The 16,759-nt window shown below is 45.6% G+C and overlaps 1 protein-coding gene across 4 annotated transcripts in view; it reads left to right on the forward strand.

Annotated features, from left to right (window-relative positions):
• Window positions 1-16,759, forward strand: part of SNX25 (sorting nexin 25) — a 121,938-nt gene that overhangs the window by 64,682 nt on the left and 40,497 nt on the right. For all 4 annotated transcript variants that reach the window (XM_060085816.1, XM_060085815.1, XM_060085814.1 and 1 more), the window contains exon 6: window positions 5,334-5,404. In XM_060085816.1, coding sequence (XP_059941799.1) covers window positions 5,334-5,404 — 71 coding nt within the window. The remainder of the gene's footprint in view (window positions 1-5,333; window positions 5,405-16,759) is intronic.

Raw genomic sequence — 16,759 nt, forward strand, 5'->3', positions numbered from 1 at the left:
GTGTAGGAGACCCCTGTGGGTGTAAATAGCTAAGTATGAAGCAAGGTAGGCCAGAAGCAGAGTGTGAACAGCTGAAGAAGTGGGTAGGAGCAAATCTTTCATCCTGTAGCCGAGAGGAATCTACGAGGCCTGGGTGTTTGGGAGTGAACAGGATTTCAGCGGGTGACGGGGGAGGCTGTGTATGAGAGAGAGAAGAAGGGGAGCAAAGGCTGGGAGGCAGGAAAGAGCTGCGTTGCGTTTGGGGTGTTGCACGTGGTCTGGTTTGGCCAGAAAATGGTATGTATCCAAGAGGGATGTGGAAGGCAGTGCGGTTGGAAAGATGGTCTGGCCTTGGCCACGCTGATGTGCTTTGAAGGGCCTTAGACAAGATAAAACACTAACCTATATTGAATTTTAGGGCAGCCAGAAAATGGTTAAGAACGTGAGCTTCAGAATCAAGCCCTAGGTTGTAATTTTGGCTCTCGTACTTAAAAGCAGTGAGGCCTTGTATGGATTTCTTCATACACCTGAACTCTAATCTCTTCCTCTGTAACGTGGGGTTAATTACAGCACCTTGTGAGGATTAAATGAGATACTATAAATTATCTAATCAGGTACCTGGTACCTGATGAAAGGACTCTGTTAGGTGGTATTACTTTATAATTTTATGGATTTGTTTGGACATTTTACCTCTTTCTCAGATGGCGTGTATTTTCTTCAGTACCATTGATGACTTATTTGTCCCGGAGTGTGAATCACTAAGAATATCGAAAGAACAGATTGTTCAGAATGTTATGTGTGCCTGTTAAGTGTTACAGATGTTAACACTTATTAATGTAGCTCATTAATAAGTCAGTTTGGACTGCTATCACAAATATACCATAGAATGGGAGGCTCAAACAACAAACAGTTATTTCTCCTAGTTCTGGAGGCTGGGGAGTCCAAGATCAAGGTGCTGGTAGGCAACTTGGGTTTCTGGTGAGGGCCCGCTTCCTGGTTTATAGACAGCAGTCTTCTTGCTCTGGCCTCACGCGGTGGAGAGAGCTCTCTGGCGGGGGGTCTCTTTTGTAAGGGCACGAACCACCCTCGAGACCTAATGACCTTTCAGAGGTCCCGCCTCCAGATACCATCACACTGGGCATTAGGCTTCACATATGAATTTTGCAGGGGACACAAGCATTCTGTCCCTAGCACTCATTAATATTTACTGCCAAGCTAGGTTCGGTTGGAGAATCCAAGACTCAATCCCTATCTCCAAGAGGCTCATGATCTAGTTGGAGAGAAAGAAAAGGTAGCATATCTTTTTTTATACACAAAGCCACAATTTTGTCTTAGGCTCAGACGTGTGACCATTTTAAAAAGCAGGGTGAGGCCCTGAACACACTGGACACACCGTTCTCTTCGTTGACAACATTCTTTGTGGAAATGTGACTCTTTAAAATAACAGTATAAAACAGTAGGTAAATGGGTACTATTTTTTTTTTTTTTTTTTTTTTTTTTTGCGGTACGCGGGCCTCTCACTGTTGTGGCCTCTCCTATTGTGGAGCACAGGCTCCGGATGCGCAGGCTCAGCGACCATGGCTCACGGGCCCAGCCGCTCCGCGGCATGTGGGATCTTCCCGGACCGGGGCACGCACCTGCGTTCCCCGCATCGGCAGGCGGACTCTCAACCACTGCGCCACCAGGGAAGCCCCAAGTGGGTACTATTATAGAGCAGAAGTAATTTAGGGTTTCAGCGAGGAGAAATATTAATGTGAATCAGGGGGATTGGGAATGACTTGAGGGAAGAAATAGCGTATGTAAGATCTAATTAGGTGGACAAGAAGAGAGATGGTTTTCAGAAGGAAACAGCATGAGCGAAAGCCTGGAAAGTGACTACAGGCTGGGGAGAGCAGTGTGGAAACACAGTGGTGGCTTCAGTCCAGGCTTATATGGGGGTCGGGTGAGGGGGCCAGTGCCAAGGTGCAGAGCGAGCGGGAGGCAGGAGTGGAGGCTTCCTCCTCTGGGGGGGGTCCTGGAGGGTTGAGCGGGGGTCGAGGAGCTGAGAGTGGTCTTGGAGGAAGGTGTTTTGACAAGGGTGCTCAAAATGGGCTGGGTGGGAGATAGAAAGCTTGACATCAAGGAGACAGACCGTTTAGCTAATGCAGCTGACCCACGGGTGAGAACGCCTAAAATAGGGCGGTGACAAGAGGAAGAGGAGGAGGGGAACTTATTGAAAGATTCAAAGGACTTTGAGATTCCTATTTATGGGAGGGCAGATATCTAAGATGATGAGATTGCAGGCCTAAAGGAGAGAAGGATGGTGAGGCTGGTGCAGAAATGGAGAGGTAAGGAAAGCTTCCTGTGCAGGGGAGAAGGTAAGTCTGTTTGAACTGGCTAAGATAGATAAGCAGTTTGAGAACAGTTTTAAGATGACTTATAATTCTACCATTTTAATACGGTGCCCTTCATTTTTATCTCTGTTTTGCGTTGTAGCCCTGGTTCACATACCCACATCTTTACATATCTGCAATCATAAGTATACACGCCATTTTGCATTTTATTTTATTTTATTTTTTTATTTTTATTTTTTTTGCTGTACGCGGGCCTCTCACTGCTGTGGCCTCTCCCGTTGCGGAGCACAGGCTCCGGACACACAGGCTCCGCGGCCATGGCTCGCGGGCCCAGCCGCTCCTCGGCATGTGGGATCCTCCGGGATCGGGGCACGAACCCGCGTCCCCTGCATCGGCAGGCGGACTCTCAACCACTGCGCCACCAGGGAAGCCCCATTTTGCATTTTAGAATCAGTGTGTCATTAAAATCTGTTTTTATGTAGTCTTTCAAATATCATAGGCTGAGCGTTTTCCCCTTAGTCTGATATATCCCCAGAGCTTTCTGAAAGCAGATACCGTATTGGTGTTGTTCATTTCAGTGTGTCTAGAAACTGATTTAAAAAGTGTTTGTTTAGTGAAAGCATGCTGACCATACAGATTATTCTCATGCTTTTCTTTGTAGAAGTTTCTGCAACAAGCATATGTTTGGAGTTAGGTGACATGTGTTGGAGCTGAGTGAAAAGTCGGTGCTTTCTGCTTATAGAACCTAAGTCCAAGGTTAAATTAAAGACTTGGTTAAGGAGTGTTTGACTTTGATGATTCCAGGTTTGTGTATGCTTCTTATAAGCTGTTTCCTCATCTGTTCATAACTGGCAGGAAAAGTCACGTGAAAAGCTACTTTTGTGTTTTACCATTAATGGAGGAATGAAGGCAGTCCCATCAGACAACTTTATTGATCATTAATGTCTTAGCAAGGCCTCCTTTTGGAGAGCATCGCCTGAGTGTGTATTCAGCCCGCAGGTAACTCCTCTATGGATGGAGACTTCAGAGAGCTGTCTCTCAGGCAGACAGCATTTGGCCCTGAGACGTGTCGACGCACAATTACTTAAACAAGTTAGGGATTTATTCTCCTCCACAACAAGATGTCCTGAGATGGACAGGCTGGGGCTGTTATCATGGCTCAGTGATGTCCCTGGACACCTGAACTCCTCCTGTCTTCTCCCGTCGCCACGTGGCTTTCATCCTCATGGGTGCTGTGCCTTCATCCAGCTGCATCCTTGTTCCATGGAGGAAACTTGAGGAAGGGCAAGGACAGAAGACTGAAAGGGCTTTTCCGTGGAGTCTCTGCCCCTTTAAAGAACCTTCCTGGAATCCCCTCCCGGCAAGTCCTGCTCATATCTCACAGGCTAGAACCATATCAGATGGCTGTCCCTAACTGCTAGGGAGAAGGTTCGCGTTTTGAGCTGGGTGCATTGCTTTCCCCCATAAATGTGGTCCAGTTACCAGGGAAAAAAGAGAGGGAAGGGCTTCACTCGTGGCGCAGTGGTTGAGAGTCCGCCTGCTGATGCAGGGGACACGGGTTCGTGTCCCGGTCCGGGAAGATCCCACATGCCGTGGAGCGGCTGGGCCCGTGAGCCATGGCCGCTGAGCCTGCGCGTCCGGAGCCTGTGCTCCGCAACGGGAGAGGCCACAACAGTGAGAGGCCCGCGTACCGCAAAAAAAAAAAAAAAAAAAAAAGAGAGAGGGAAGGGTGTTGGCAACCAGCAGTCTGCCAGAGTCTCCAGGTGACCGCCGGCAGTGCGCCTGACAGCCTGGTCTCTGAGGTGGTGAGAGAGGGCATCGATATTCTTACCGCACAAGTGAAGAAATAAAAAGATGTAAAGTAGTGAGGTGTCCATGAATAGCTGTGACAGATGAATTCACGTCTGTCATCTGGGTTTTAGTTGAAAAGCAAAAGGACATATCTTGTGTTCTGAAAGCCAACCAAATGTAGCATTAAGTCTTAGAATGCTGCAAAGTTTGTGTTCAGATAAAGAGTTAATGTTAAATAGCTTTATTATAGGCAGATTCTTAATCAGTCAACATAACTAAGGGCTGAGAAACACTCAGGATAGATAAGTTTGGTTAGGGCAATACTTAATAATAATTAAATAGCACTTAAGAACTTGGGGCCATAACTCACCTGACTTGAATATGCTCAAAAGAGCCACAGTTCTAGGGTTGTACTTGGCACTAAAAAGACAAGCTTTTCTTTCTCCTCACACACAGGCGACCTCAGTCACACGTACGTGTACCTGGTGTTCTGCCCCAGTGGCTGTCAGCTCTCTCTGTGCACGGGAGTGACCCGGGGAGCTTAGACACTGTGGACACCAGAGTCCCACTGCAGATGCTTTGAATCTGTTGGTCTGGGATGCTCTTCTAAGTGAGGAGTAATGCAGGAAATCACGAAGATGGTGACAGTGGGACTGGAGGGGAGAGGACAGCTTTGAGAAGTGTGTAGGACAGTACCATCCAGTGGAACTTTCTGCAGTGATGGAAGTGTTCTCTTTGCACCGTCCCCTGTGGCCCATGAGGTGGCTGAGCGCTTGAAATGCGGCTGGTGCAACTGAGGAACTACAACTGTGGTTTAACTTAAGTAGCCCACGTGGCTCGTGGCCACTTCATTGGACAGTGCAGGCCTGGGAGGTGGAGTCAGTAGGCTCTGGTTACTGGTAGCGGGGAGGAGAGCAGAGGTGGGGGTCGGGGAGAGGGAGCAGCTGCTCATAACCTCAAGGTTTCCCTCTTCAGCGGGGGGCCAGGTGGGAGTGTGTCTGTACAGGGAATGGAGTGGGGGAAGTACGTTCACAGCTCTTACATTCCGGTCTCAGAAATGAGTAGCGCATGGCCCAGCACCCGGACCAACGACTTCATCCATGTTGGGTGGTTTTAGTGATACTTGGGCAGGATTCACAGTATTATAGTTGATTAGCACAGTAACGCATCTCTGAAAATAGTACTTTTTTCCTATTCAATCTTTTCTTGTTTTCTCTTTTTAAAACTCAGGTATCAAATTGTAGTGGAAATAATCCAAGCAACTACAATTAGCAGCTTCCCCCAGCTGAAGAGGCACAAGGGTAAGAACCAGTTTGTTTTCTTCACGTACACATACTAAAGGTCCTAGGTCTGTCTCCAGCCTTCTCTCTCCTGTCAGAGCTTTGACAAGTATGAGCATATATTTAGATATTTCAGATTTGTTTAAATAATGGTGTAACAACATAAGAGAAAGTAAGTGTAATTTCATTCTAATAAAAATCTTTGTTTGTAGTTCTGTGTTCCCTTATAAACTTTATTCATCTGTAGTCATAATTTTTAGAATATTAAAGTCAGTGGGTACATATTGCTTCTGTTCTGTTTTTAAACTAAACATGGTTTCATAATTTTTTCTCATATTAAAATTTAATCTTAATATTCATTGATATTTCTATATTGGAACCTAATCTTGATAGTGATTTGAATGACTTTCGTGAGTTGATGTTTCATAATTTACTTAACCTTTTCCTTTATATTTTTATTTATTATTTTTTTAAAAAATATTTATTTATTTGGCTGTGTTGGGTCTTAGTTGCAGCATGTGGGGTCTTTCGTTGCGGCACGCGGGCTTCTCTCTACTTGTGGTGTGTGGGCTCCAGAGCACGTGGGCTTAGTTGTCCCTCGGCACGTGGGATCTTAGTTCCCCGACCAGGGACTGAACCCGCGTCCCTTGCATTGGAAGGCAGGTTCTTAACCACTGGAACTCCAGGGAAGTCCCTCCTCTAGTTAAACATTTGTATCGTGAACATCTTTCCTCCTCTACTCTTGTAGATTTAGAAATACACATAAACATGTTCTATAATTTTTTCCTGTTTGTTTCTCTTCAAATAAAGAGTTGGTTATCCAGGCTTTGATACTGAGGAATAATCAAGGTCTGAAGTTGACTCCCACCTCCCTACAGTTTGCCCGGTGCTTCATTTATGAAGTTGCAGGACGTGTTACTCTGTGGAGGGCAGAGAAGGTCAGGATTCCCAGCTGACAGGCACCAACACTACTACCTTGTAGGCTAGACTTCCCACAGAAAGCTCCAGGCCCCCTCGAGTTCCTGTCTGGGAGTGGAGGGTCCCGAAAGGACAAGAAGACTTGGGCCAGAGACTCTAACCTGTGCCCAGGTTTCTAATCAGCACAGAGGCAGAGGGGTGCTTGGAGACTTTTACTTGTCTTTCTGAGTCTCTGACAGAAGGTAGGAGCCATGTTTTTTAAAACAAAAAAAACAAAAGAGGGTATAGACTCTGAAGAGGCACTTACTCTTAATCTCAGCCCAGTGAGGAAGATTGCGCGAATGCATTCATTAAAAAATGTTTATTGAACGCTGACTAGGTGATTAGGATTCAGCAGTGGACACTGCGAAATCTCTGCATTCACTGAGTCCCTGAACTAGGCTGGGAGGCAGTCGGACAGTCAACAAATAAAATGCACAGCATTTCAGACGGTGAGACGTGCCTTGGGGAAAAACAAGTTCTCCCTTCTAGTTGAACTGTGGCGAGGTGTGTGTGTGTGTGGGGGGTAGATAAGGAATGCTGGCTCAGCCGGAAGGGGAGGATTTTGCACTTGGATAGGGTGACCTGGGGAGACCTCGCCCAGGTGGGGACCTGTGAGCAAAGCCCTAGTGGCCCGAGGGGGTCTGGGGAAGGACAGGTGCAAAAGTCTGAGGCAGAAGCTCGCAGACTTGCTTGAGGGGTGGGTGGGGGGAGAGAAAGCCAGAGATCAGAGGTGGCAGGAGACCCTGTCCTGAAGGGCCTTACTTACGCTATAGGGGCTTCAGCTTTTACTCTCAATGAGGAAGTCTTTGGAGGCTTTTGAGCAAAGGAGATGTGATCTGATTAATTCCTCCAGGAGTACAGGCTCTCCTCCTCTCCTTTTCCTCATTGTTCCTGCAGAGAAGATAGTTTATTTTCAGACAGTTTGACAGACATTTTAAGGAGAATACTGGAGAGGGATTTCTTGTTGCCACCGTTGTCTGGCTTTTCTCAGTGCTTCTCCCTGTTATGTGAGTTTAGTCAGAGACATCTGTGTCTTCGTTATTGTGTTAGTTTACTAAGGCTGTGTAACAGAGTGCCACAGAGTGAGTGGTTTAAATAACAGAAACATTTTCTCATAGTTCTGGAGTCTCAAAGTCTGAGATCCAGGTGTTGGCAGGGTTGGTTTCTTTTCAGGGCAGTGATGGAAGAATATGTTTCGGGTCTCGCTTCTTGGCTCTTAGATGAGAGTCAAGCAGTACATCTTTGGCAGGACATCTGCAAAGACCTGTTTCCAGGTAAGGTCACATTCACAGGTACCAGGGTTTAGGACTTAACCGTATCTTTTGGGGGGACACAATTCAACCTGAAACATTATAACTGGTAAGTTCAAGATAGCATTGTAGGGACTTGCCTGGTGGGGCAGTGGTTAAGAATCCGCCTGCTGATGCAGGGGACACGGGTTTGAGCCCTGGTCCAGGAAGATCCCACGTGCTGTGGAGCAACTAAGCTCGTGCACCACAACTACCAAGCCCGCGTGCCACAGCCACTGAAGCCCATGCACCTAGAGCCCGTGCTCTGCAACAAGAGAAGCCACTGCAGTGAGAAGCCTGCACACAGCAATGTAGAGTAGTCCCTGCTCGCTGCAACTAGAGAAAGTCCGTGTGCAGCAATGAAGACCCAACGCAGCCAAAAATAAATAAATAAATTTATTAAAAAAAAAAAAGATAGCATTGTAGTTCCTCTTTCGTGAAAATGCTAGAAGCATTTATTTTCAGTAAGCTCTATAACCACATTAAGATTTGCTACATTACTCTTCTTTTGGGTTAATTCTGTTACCAGTAGTTGGCTTTTCCTAAATTAGTCTCTTTTAATCTAACGGGGTTTAGATTAAGAAGTAAAATCTCAGAAAAAAGTTGGGCAGCCAAAACCATATAGGCAATTTCAGCTACCGTGTGTCTTCATGTCCAGAACAAAGACAGGTTCCATGGAATCAGTATTCTAGCAAACTGTGTGGGTCTGTATAAGAATGAGGGGAAGTATAAGTGACCAAAAAAAGGTAAATTGGATTTCATCTAAAGTTAAAAACTTGTGTCTTCTGCAAGAAAGTAAAAAAGACAACCCTCAGAATAGGAGAAGGTATTTGCAAATCATGTATATGACATAGCGCTTGTATCCAGAATATATAAAGAGCTCATACAACTCAGTAATCAAAAGACAACCCAATTGGATAATGGGCAAAGGATTTGCATAGACACTTCTCCAGAGAAGATACACAAATGGCTAATGAGCACTTGGAAACATGGCCTCCATCATTAGACATTAGGAAAACGCAAATCAAACCTAATACGAGATACCACTTCACACCCACTAGAGTGGCTAAAATAAAAGACAGAGGGTGACACAGTGTCCAGGAGTGACGTATAGCAATCAGGGTGTAGATAATGGTGTTGAAAAGGAAGGGGTTGATAAGGAAGGTTATAAAGGAAAGACAGCCTAGTTGGCAGCTAATTGGATGTGGTGGGGGGATCGGATGGTGGGATGTGATGGCGCCGGTACCACCTGCTGCCTCCACAGGCGAGGACGTGGCTGTCCAGAGCTCACGTCTGAGGTCCCAACTCCTAGTCCGCTGCTGTTCCTGTGAGGTTCCGCTGCTTCAGGTTGGTGAGATGAGGTTTGGGTGCAGAAGAAAAAGTGTGGGAGCTGGAGTTTAGGAGGCCTTGGTTCTCTTGCTGGCTTCCCAGTGAAACCTGGGTACGTCCTTCACTTCTCTAGGCCTCAGTTTCCTCAGTCTTTAGGTTGCCCGCTCTTGGTGATCATAAAGGGTTTCTCAGTGAAGACACTCAGAGAGTCAGGGGGTGTGTAGGGGTCTGGGTCGGGGGTGAGAGAGCTCACCGGTCCTGGCATTGTGGACCTGGCACGACAGCAGGGTGGAGAAGTGCCCATCCGGCGTTTCTAAGCTGGGATTCACGCTGTGGGGAGAGAGAACCCTGAGGAGAAGCGCTTGGAAGTGACAACATAGAGGTGATAGTTCATCGTCTCCTATTTCTGTGTATCTTTGCACAGCCCGTTGTTAGGGGAGAATAATGTGTTAAGAGTCTGAAGTGACTTCCCTCATAAATGATACCATCTGCTGTCTTGCTCTTGAAGTTCATGTGTAGGTGGTTTCAATTTTAAAGAATTAGGTTGTTATAATTTAAGTGCAGGGTTTGTTGTTTTTTGTTTTTTTTTTTGGCGGTACGCGGGCCTCTCACTGCTGTGGCCTCTCCCGTTGCGGAGCACAGGCTCCGGACGCGCAGGCCCAGCGGCCATGGCTCACGGGCCCAGCCGCTCCGCGGCATATGGGATCCTCCCAGACCGGGGCACGAACCCGTATCCCCTGCATCGGCAGGCGGACCCTCAACCACTGCGACACCAGGGAAACCCAGGTATTTTTTTTTAATAAAAAGGAAGGTCAAATTGAACATTCCCCATTGTCCTTTTTCTTTTAATAAAATGTCCGGTAACATATTATTATTGGAAACAGTTCTTATTTCTCTGTGACCTTTGGAGTTTTGATGTACAGCTGTCACATAAAAAGTTACTTTATCTCATTCTTTCTCAAATTAATCTGTAATTTATTTCCAGACAAATGTTTTTCGTCTGTGTGTTTTTTCCTCCCTGTAAAAGGCACTACGGAAACTTTGATTTTTTTTTTTTACCATTAAAAGGCTTCCCTCAAATAGAATCGTTTTGTTGTTTTTTGAGGATAGTGCGATCTAGTGAAAATATCATCGGGCGGAGAATCCGGGAGAAGCCTCCGTCTGTGTGTTGACTTCTCGTCACCAGCTGCACCTGTCTGCACTGTTGCCTTAAACCTGGAAAATCGGGCTGTGCTCAGAGTGACTGTGTAATGGTGCTGCCAGGTCGTGTGTGAGGTTTTAAGCAGTTTCGTTTCCAGTGTTGTTTCTCCTTATTTCCATGTCCTCCTTGTGAGTGGGAAACTGAAGAAGTTTAAAAAAAAGAATGACCAGATGGAAGATACTAAGAATACTTAGGGTTCAAACTAGAGATGGGAACTTTATTTATGCAAATAGTATATATATGCTAAAGTATAATTTTGTTGCTACATATAAATATGTTTCAGGCAGGTCTTTTTCAACTATAATTGTTGATGATTAAGAAATGGTATGCAATTGTGAAAATATTTTGAGGATTCAGAGGAAAAAAGGTCGTATAACCAGTGGGGAGAAATTACCTGATTGTGTTTTCGTCTGAAACCTTAAGGAATTAACCAGCTGACTCTGCATTGACTTTTCTCAGGACGATAGACTAGGGTCGGGGGGACCACTTCACTTTGTATACACAGGAAGGTTCAAATAAGGCTTCTGAGCGTCAACAGACTCCAGAAAATTCACACAAAACTCTGTACATGTTTCAGGTTCATAGTAGATTAGTTTATCTTAAATGAAGAGCAAGTTCCTCTCTTTAACAATGTAGAAATTTCAATTTGATTCTTTTCTTGATGGCTTTTTTCTTATGGTATTTTGATCTTTTTAAGAAAAGGTATCGAATGATTTTAAAAGTCTTTACAGTGCCTCAGCTAGTTCAACTGCTGATACAATTCTAGGGAAAGTAAATAATCGTAAAAATAAAAAAGTTTTGAGACCATCTAACTCAGATCCTTATCCTATGGGCAAGAAAATTAGGTATGATTAGAGAAGGAGGTTGTTAGAGCAAATTCATAGATATTAAACAATTTGAAGCACTTGGTCTCAGAAGTTTTAAGTCTGCTCACAAAATTTTCTTGCCTCTGACCTTATTTTATCATTCATTCTGGCCAAACATATTGATGGAGGCCTGAATTTTACCCGCTAATCACATCAACTTCTTGTTGGTGATGGAATTTGGGAAGTTTAGTAAGTCCAACTAGCTAGTTTCAGTGAACATTTTTCCATTTTCATCTTTGACTATTCGGCAGCATGGGACATTGGTGACTACTGTCTTCCTGAGCTTTCACCTGCCCTGGCTAGCAATCTGTCATTCTAGTTGTTTGTTTGTTTTTCTGCTTGCTTATTTGTCTCTATTCAGCTTTTAGATGTTGGAGTTCCTCAGGATTTGTTTCTTTTTTTTTTTTTTTTTTTTTTTTTTTTTGCGGTATGCGGGCCTCTCACTGTCGTGGCCTCTCCCGTTGCAGAGCACAGGCTCCGGATGCGCAGGCTCCGGATGCGCAGGCCCAGCGGCCATGGCTCACGGGCCCAGCCGCTCCGCGGCATATGGGATCCTCCCAGATCGGGGCACGAACCCGTATCCCCTGCATCGGCAGGCGGACTCCCAACCACCGCGCCACCAGGGAGGCCCAGGATTTGTTTCTAACTCTCGTTATTTTATACCTGTGCTGTCCAGTATAGTAACCATTAGCATATGTGGCTATTTAAATTAACTGAAAGTAAATAAAAATGTAAAATTTTGTTTCTCAGTCACACCAGTTATGTTTCAAGTGTATGTGTGGGTACCGTATTGGAGAGTGTGGAACATCTCCTTCATCACCACAGTTTCCTTGGGTAGCACTGCTCTGTGTTCTTTGTCTGGTTAGTCTTTCCATTATCTATATGCTGATGACTTTCCAAATTTCTATCTACAGAACCTCTATTCTCTGCTTTTCTACTGACCTACTGTTTACTGCACATTTTTATTTGGATATCAAAAGACACCTCCAAATGAAAAGGTCCAAATCAGGGCCCACGTAACTGGTCATCTTCTGTAGTTTCTTGTCTCTGTGAATGGCATTGCCATCCATCCGAGTAAGTCAGAAACCTAGGAGTCCTCCTCGTTCATTCCTTCTCCATCACGCGCTGTATCTAGTCCATTATCGTCCCACAGACTGACCTCCTAAATATATCTCAACTCGGTTCTTTCTCTGCACCACCCATCTCTCTCAGACTAAGGCAGTAGCTTCCTAAATGGTTTCCTTGTACCCACTCCTGCCCTTATTCAATTTATTTTCCATACTGAAGCCAGAGTGATTTTTTAAAAATACAGATCTTAATCATGCCACCCCCATGCTTATCTTTCATTGTCTTCCCATTGTTCTTAGGATAACAACGCTTTGATGTGAAACCTGCAGGGTCCTGCTTGCTCTGGCCCCGTCTCTATCTTCAGCCTCATCTCCCGCCAGACCACCCCCTCCCTCTGAACTCCAGCCACGCTCACTTCTCTGTTTCCTCAACTCACCCCAGATCCTCCCGCCTCATATTCTTTGCACATTCTGTTTCTTCTTCTTGGAATGCTGCCCTACACTCAGAGTCGCTCTGCCTAGATAACTCCTACTTATCCTTTATATTTTATCTCGAATTTCTCTGCTTTGTTCACAACACGTCCCCCCCCGCCCCGCTCTGATCCTGGGTAGATGAAAGACCACCTGAGTTCACAGAACCCTTCACGTCAGTAGAGAAAGGACTCTGAAGGATATCTTAATCACCAGAAGTAGGTCTTCCGTCACTCAGCAAACGTCTTGCGAGTGCCATTATGTATGAGGCACAGCTGTGCAATGCATGAAACTGTCCCCGACCTTCAGGAGATCAGAGTCCAGTGAGGAGACAGGTGGACACACAAACAAAATCACGATACAACTTGATAAATTCAGTGAGTGTTGCAGGTTCAGGATTGAGTAGTGGCACAGAGGTGTGGAGTGTCAGCTCTCCCTGGGCCAGAGCTCAAGAAAGGCGCTCTCTTTAAGGGTAGCAGAGTTGAGTCCAAAAGATCGAGTGGCTCTCATCCCCTTTGGGCTTGTTGGGTGGCTGCGGCTGGGTGCTGCCACGTGTGTGTTTGTATGTGGGTTCTGTCAGCTGAGGCACTGTGCAGGTGCTTGGGATGTAATGGAGAGATGAGCCTTGATGGGAAGATAAGGGCCGATCCTAAAGGGCCTTGTGAGCTGTCCTGAGAAGTTTGGGCTTCATCCTGGAGACCAGTCGTTCTCAAACTATAGTGTGTGTCAGAATCACCTGGCGGGCTTGTTAAGATGCAGGTTTCTGGGCCCCAAAGTCTGTGATTCTGTGGCTCTGAGTGGGCCCTGAAAGTTTGCATTCCTCACAGGTCCCCCAGAGATGCTGGTGTTGCTTATCCACTAAGGACACCGTGAGAACCGCTACTGTAGAGCCAGTGATCTGTTCGCGTTTGCATTTTAGTGCCCAACTCTAGCTTTTTATTTACAGTTAGAACAGCCCAGGTCGTTGAGAAGTGGTCTAGTGAAATTAGCTGGCTGCTAGGGTCTCAGTAATCGTGTTCCCCCAGAATCCTTGCACTGAAATCCTAACATCCGAACTTGATGGTATTAGGAGGTGAGGCCTTTGGGAGGTGCTTAAGTCGTGACAGTGGAGCCCTCACGAATGGACCTGGTGACATATAAAAGAGGCTGCAGAGAGATCCCCAGCCTCTCCCATCATGTGAGGACACAGCGAGAAGGTGGCAGTCTGCCACCGACCAGAGGACCTTCACCAGGACTCAACTGTGGTGGCACCCTAATCTTGGATTCCCAGTCTCCAGACTGTGAGAAATACATTTCTGTTGTGTATAGCCAGCCGGTCTGTGGCATTTGGTTATAGTTGCCCAAACTAAGATACTGGCCAAGTGTAGGAATTCTAGTAGTAATTGAACATATGCTACATTTTCCCTACAGGTGGATGTGAATGAACCCAGTATATCAGCTCCCTTTAAAGCTTTCCCCCACCCCACTGCTGTTCTGGATCCTGAAATGTTATCAAGAATAGTTAAAGTGGGGCTTCCCTGGTGGCGCAGTGGTTGAGAGTCCACCTGCCGATGCAGGGGACATGGGTTCGTGCCCCGGTCTGGGAAGATCCCACATGCCGCGGAGCGGCTGGGCCCGTGAGCCATGGCCGCTGAGCCTGCGCATCCGGAGCCTGTGCTTCGCAGCGGGATAGGCCACAACAGTGAGAGGCCCGCGTACTGCAAAACAAACAACAAACAAACAAAAAAAGATAGTTAAAGTGATAACTAATTAAGAACCTGCTGTACTGCACAGGGAACTCTACTCAATACTCTGTAATGGCCTATATGGGAAAAGAATCTAAAAAAAAAAAAAAAGTGTGGATATATGTATACGTATGACTGATTCACTTTGCTGTATACCTGAAACTAACACACAACGTTGTAAATCAACTATACTCCAATAAAAATTAAAAAACAAAACAAAACACATAAGCTGTTTCCCCGGTAGGAAATAAAGGATCCTCTGTGGACAAATAGTCCCTGCAAATTAACAAGACTTCTGACTAATGATACAGAAACATTAAATGAATTGTTAAAGAAAAAAAAAGAATGAAGTGATTCAAGAGTACTATTTATTCAGCTGACTGCAGAGAGGGACATAATGTTGATTTGAGTCTGATAGAAACTGCCGTATATAAATACTGCACTCTTGGGGGTGACGTGCTCATAGTGTAGATTGGGAGGTGTTGGCAACATTGTGTGTATCTTGTTTAGAGTGTAAGTAAAGAGTTTTGGAACTGAATGTGTCAAGCAGAAGTGTAGAAGAACTTCAGACTGTATTGAGTATGTACATACACACAGTTACTTGTTGATAAGAGCCATAATGATTTCCATTAGGAATTATTTTTTTAAATAATATTTCTCATCTGATTTGGGATGTAAAGGTGTCCCTGCCTGAAAGAAGGAGCTACTCTGTAGACTCTAGCGGACTTCTCAGAGTCCTTTCTAATGCTCTGTGATCTAACTTCCTAGCATTGCAGTAATTTGACACAGTTTCTAATTTATGAATGACCTAAACTTACAAAACACCCCAGGCCATTGCTGCAGGGCGCTTGCCAGGGTTTCCCTTTGCCCAGCCCTGATGCTCTGAGTGTGGCAGCGTCCAGAGCCTGCGGTTCCTTCCCTAACATCCAACACAGCCCCATCCCTTACCTGCCTTGAGGGACCGAGGGCTCAGGGCACTTCCATTACACTCTCCACAGCGAGTGTAATTTTATATAGTTACATATATATAATTTTATATCCAACTCTCCTCCCACCTCTCTTCTCCCAGAAAACTTTAGTCATCTTCCATTCTAAGACCTGCATTTATACGAATAAAGTTCAGGTCCAGAGATGTTAAACAGGTACCTGGTTAGTCTCACGCTGATCTGAACTTGAACCCACGTCTCCTGGACTTTAGTCCTGGACTCTTCCCACCGCACTGCTCACTCACACAGGCAGATGCCATGCGAGTCATGCTCAAAACTTAGAAATCGTATGCGTCAGAACTGCGTTCTAAGTGTCTGTCTTCTATCTGTTCAAGTCACAGTTCTAATGTAGGAGAAGGGTTCTCCTGGCAATTTGATGTGTGGATTTAACTGATAGGACGCTATTATTTAAAAAATCGATTGCAAGCATGCTGAGGGCCTTAAACCAAAGGAAGTACTGGAAGTTTCAGCCCTTGAGATGTTTAAAGGAAAGAGGTAAAAGGTGCACTGTAGGCACCCTGACTCGGCCTTGCCTGGCCCGTGAGGCCCCTGTATTCTTCTCCACTATAACGTGAGAGGCTCCACCATCAGCTCCTGCCATAGGATCTCTGCTTATTCCTCAAATATACTTTCTACTAAAGCGGAGTGACACACTCCAGGCTTTGAAATTTCAGGTGTTTGGTGTGGTAAGAGAATCCCACTTGTAAAAAAGAGAACATTCCGGTCTCAAGTTGAAAAGAAAGGTAAATATTGTTTTAGTTCCTGGGCAGCTTTTGAGGTGATTTTCAGATAACTTTGAAGAAGTTTGAGAGGATCAGTAACTACTGAGAATTGCCATCAGCTTCACAGTAAGAAGGAAGCACCATTTCTCCTTTGGAAACTGGACTAGTCCCTGAGTAAATCCATACCTGTTTCTTGAACCCTCTTCTCAAGGGGGTTTATTGAAACTTGCATTTCAATGTACAAGAAAGATTCAAAGACTTGTTAGCCTGTTGGTGACGTTTTCTAGCGAGGAACCCCCTAATCCCTTCCCTTGATTGCGTGGGGTGTGTGAGGAGACCTGTGCATCGTGGGGGACAGAACCCAATGCTGGGGAGTCAGGGGGTAGTGTAGCCTTGCCTTCTGCACTCTCACAGGAGCTGTGCCTCTGTATTAATACTTCTCAGTGGGGTGGGAGGACAGGGGCATTTGACAAGGTCTGGAGGCATTTTTGACTGTCACACAGGGGGAAAGGGATGCTACTGGCATCTAGTGGTAGAGGCCAGGGATGCTGCTAAACATCCCGTGATACAGAGGACAGCCCCACAGCAAAGATTTATCCACCCAGAATGTCACTGGTGCGCAGGCTGAGAGATCCTGCTGTGTGTCGTCCGTGGAATTCCTCAATCAACCTGCCAAGGCTGTTGCAGTTAGGCTATGCCTTGGAATTTGATAGCGCACTATGAGAAAAGAAATACTCTTTGTTGATACGTTTGAGTACTTG

The sequence above is a fragment of the Mesoplodon densirostris genome, chromosome 20, assembly GCF_025265405.1.
Source record: "Mesoplodon densirostris isolate mMesDen1 chromosome 20, mMesDen1 primary haplotype, whole genome shotgun sequence".
Lineage (NCBI taxonomy): Eukaryota > Metazoa > Chordata > Mammalia > Artiodactyla > Ziphiidae > Mesoplodon > Mesoplodon densirostris.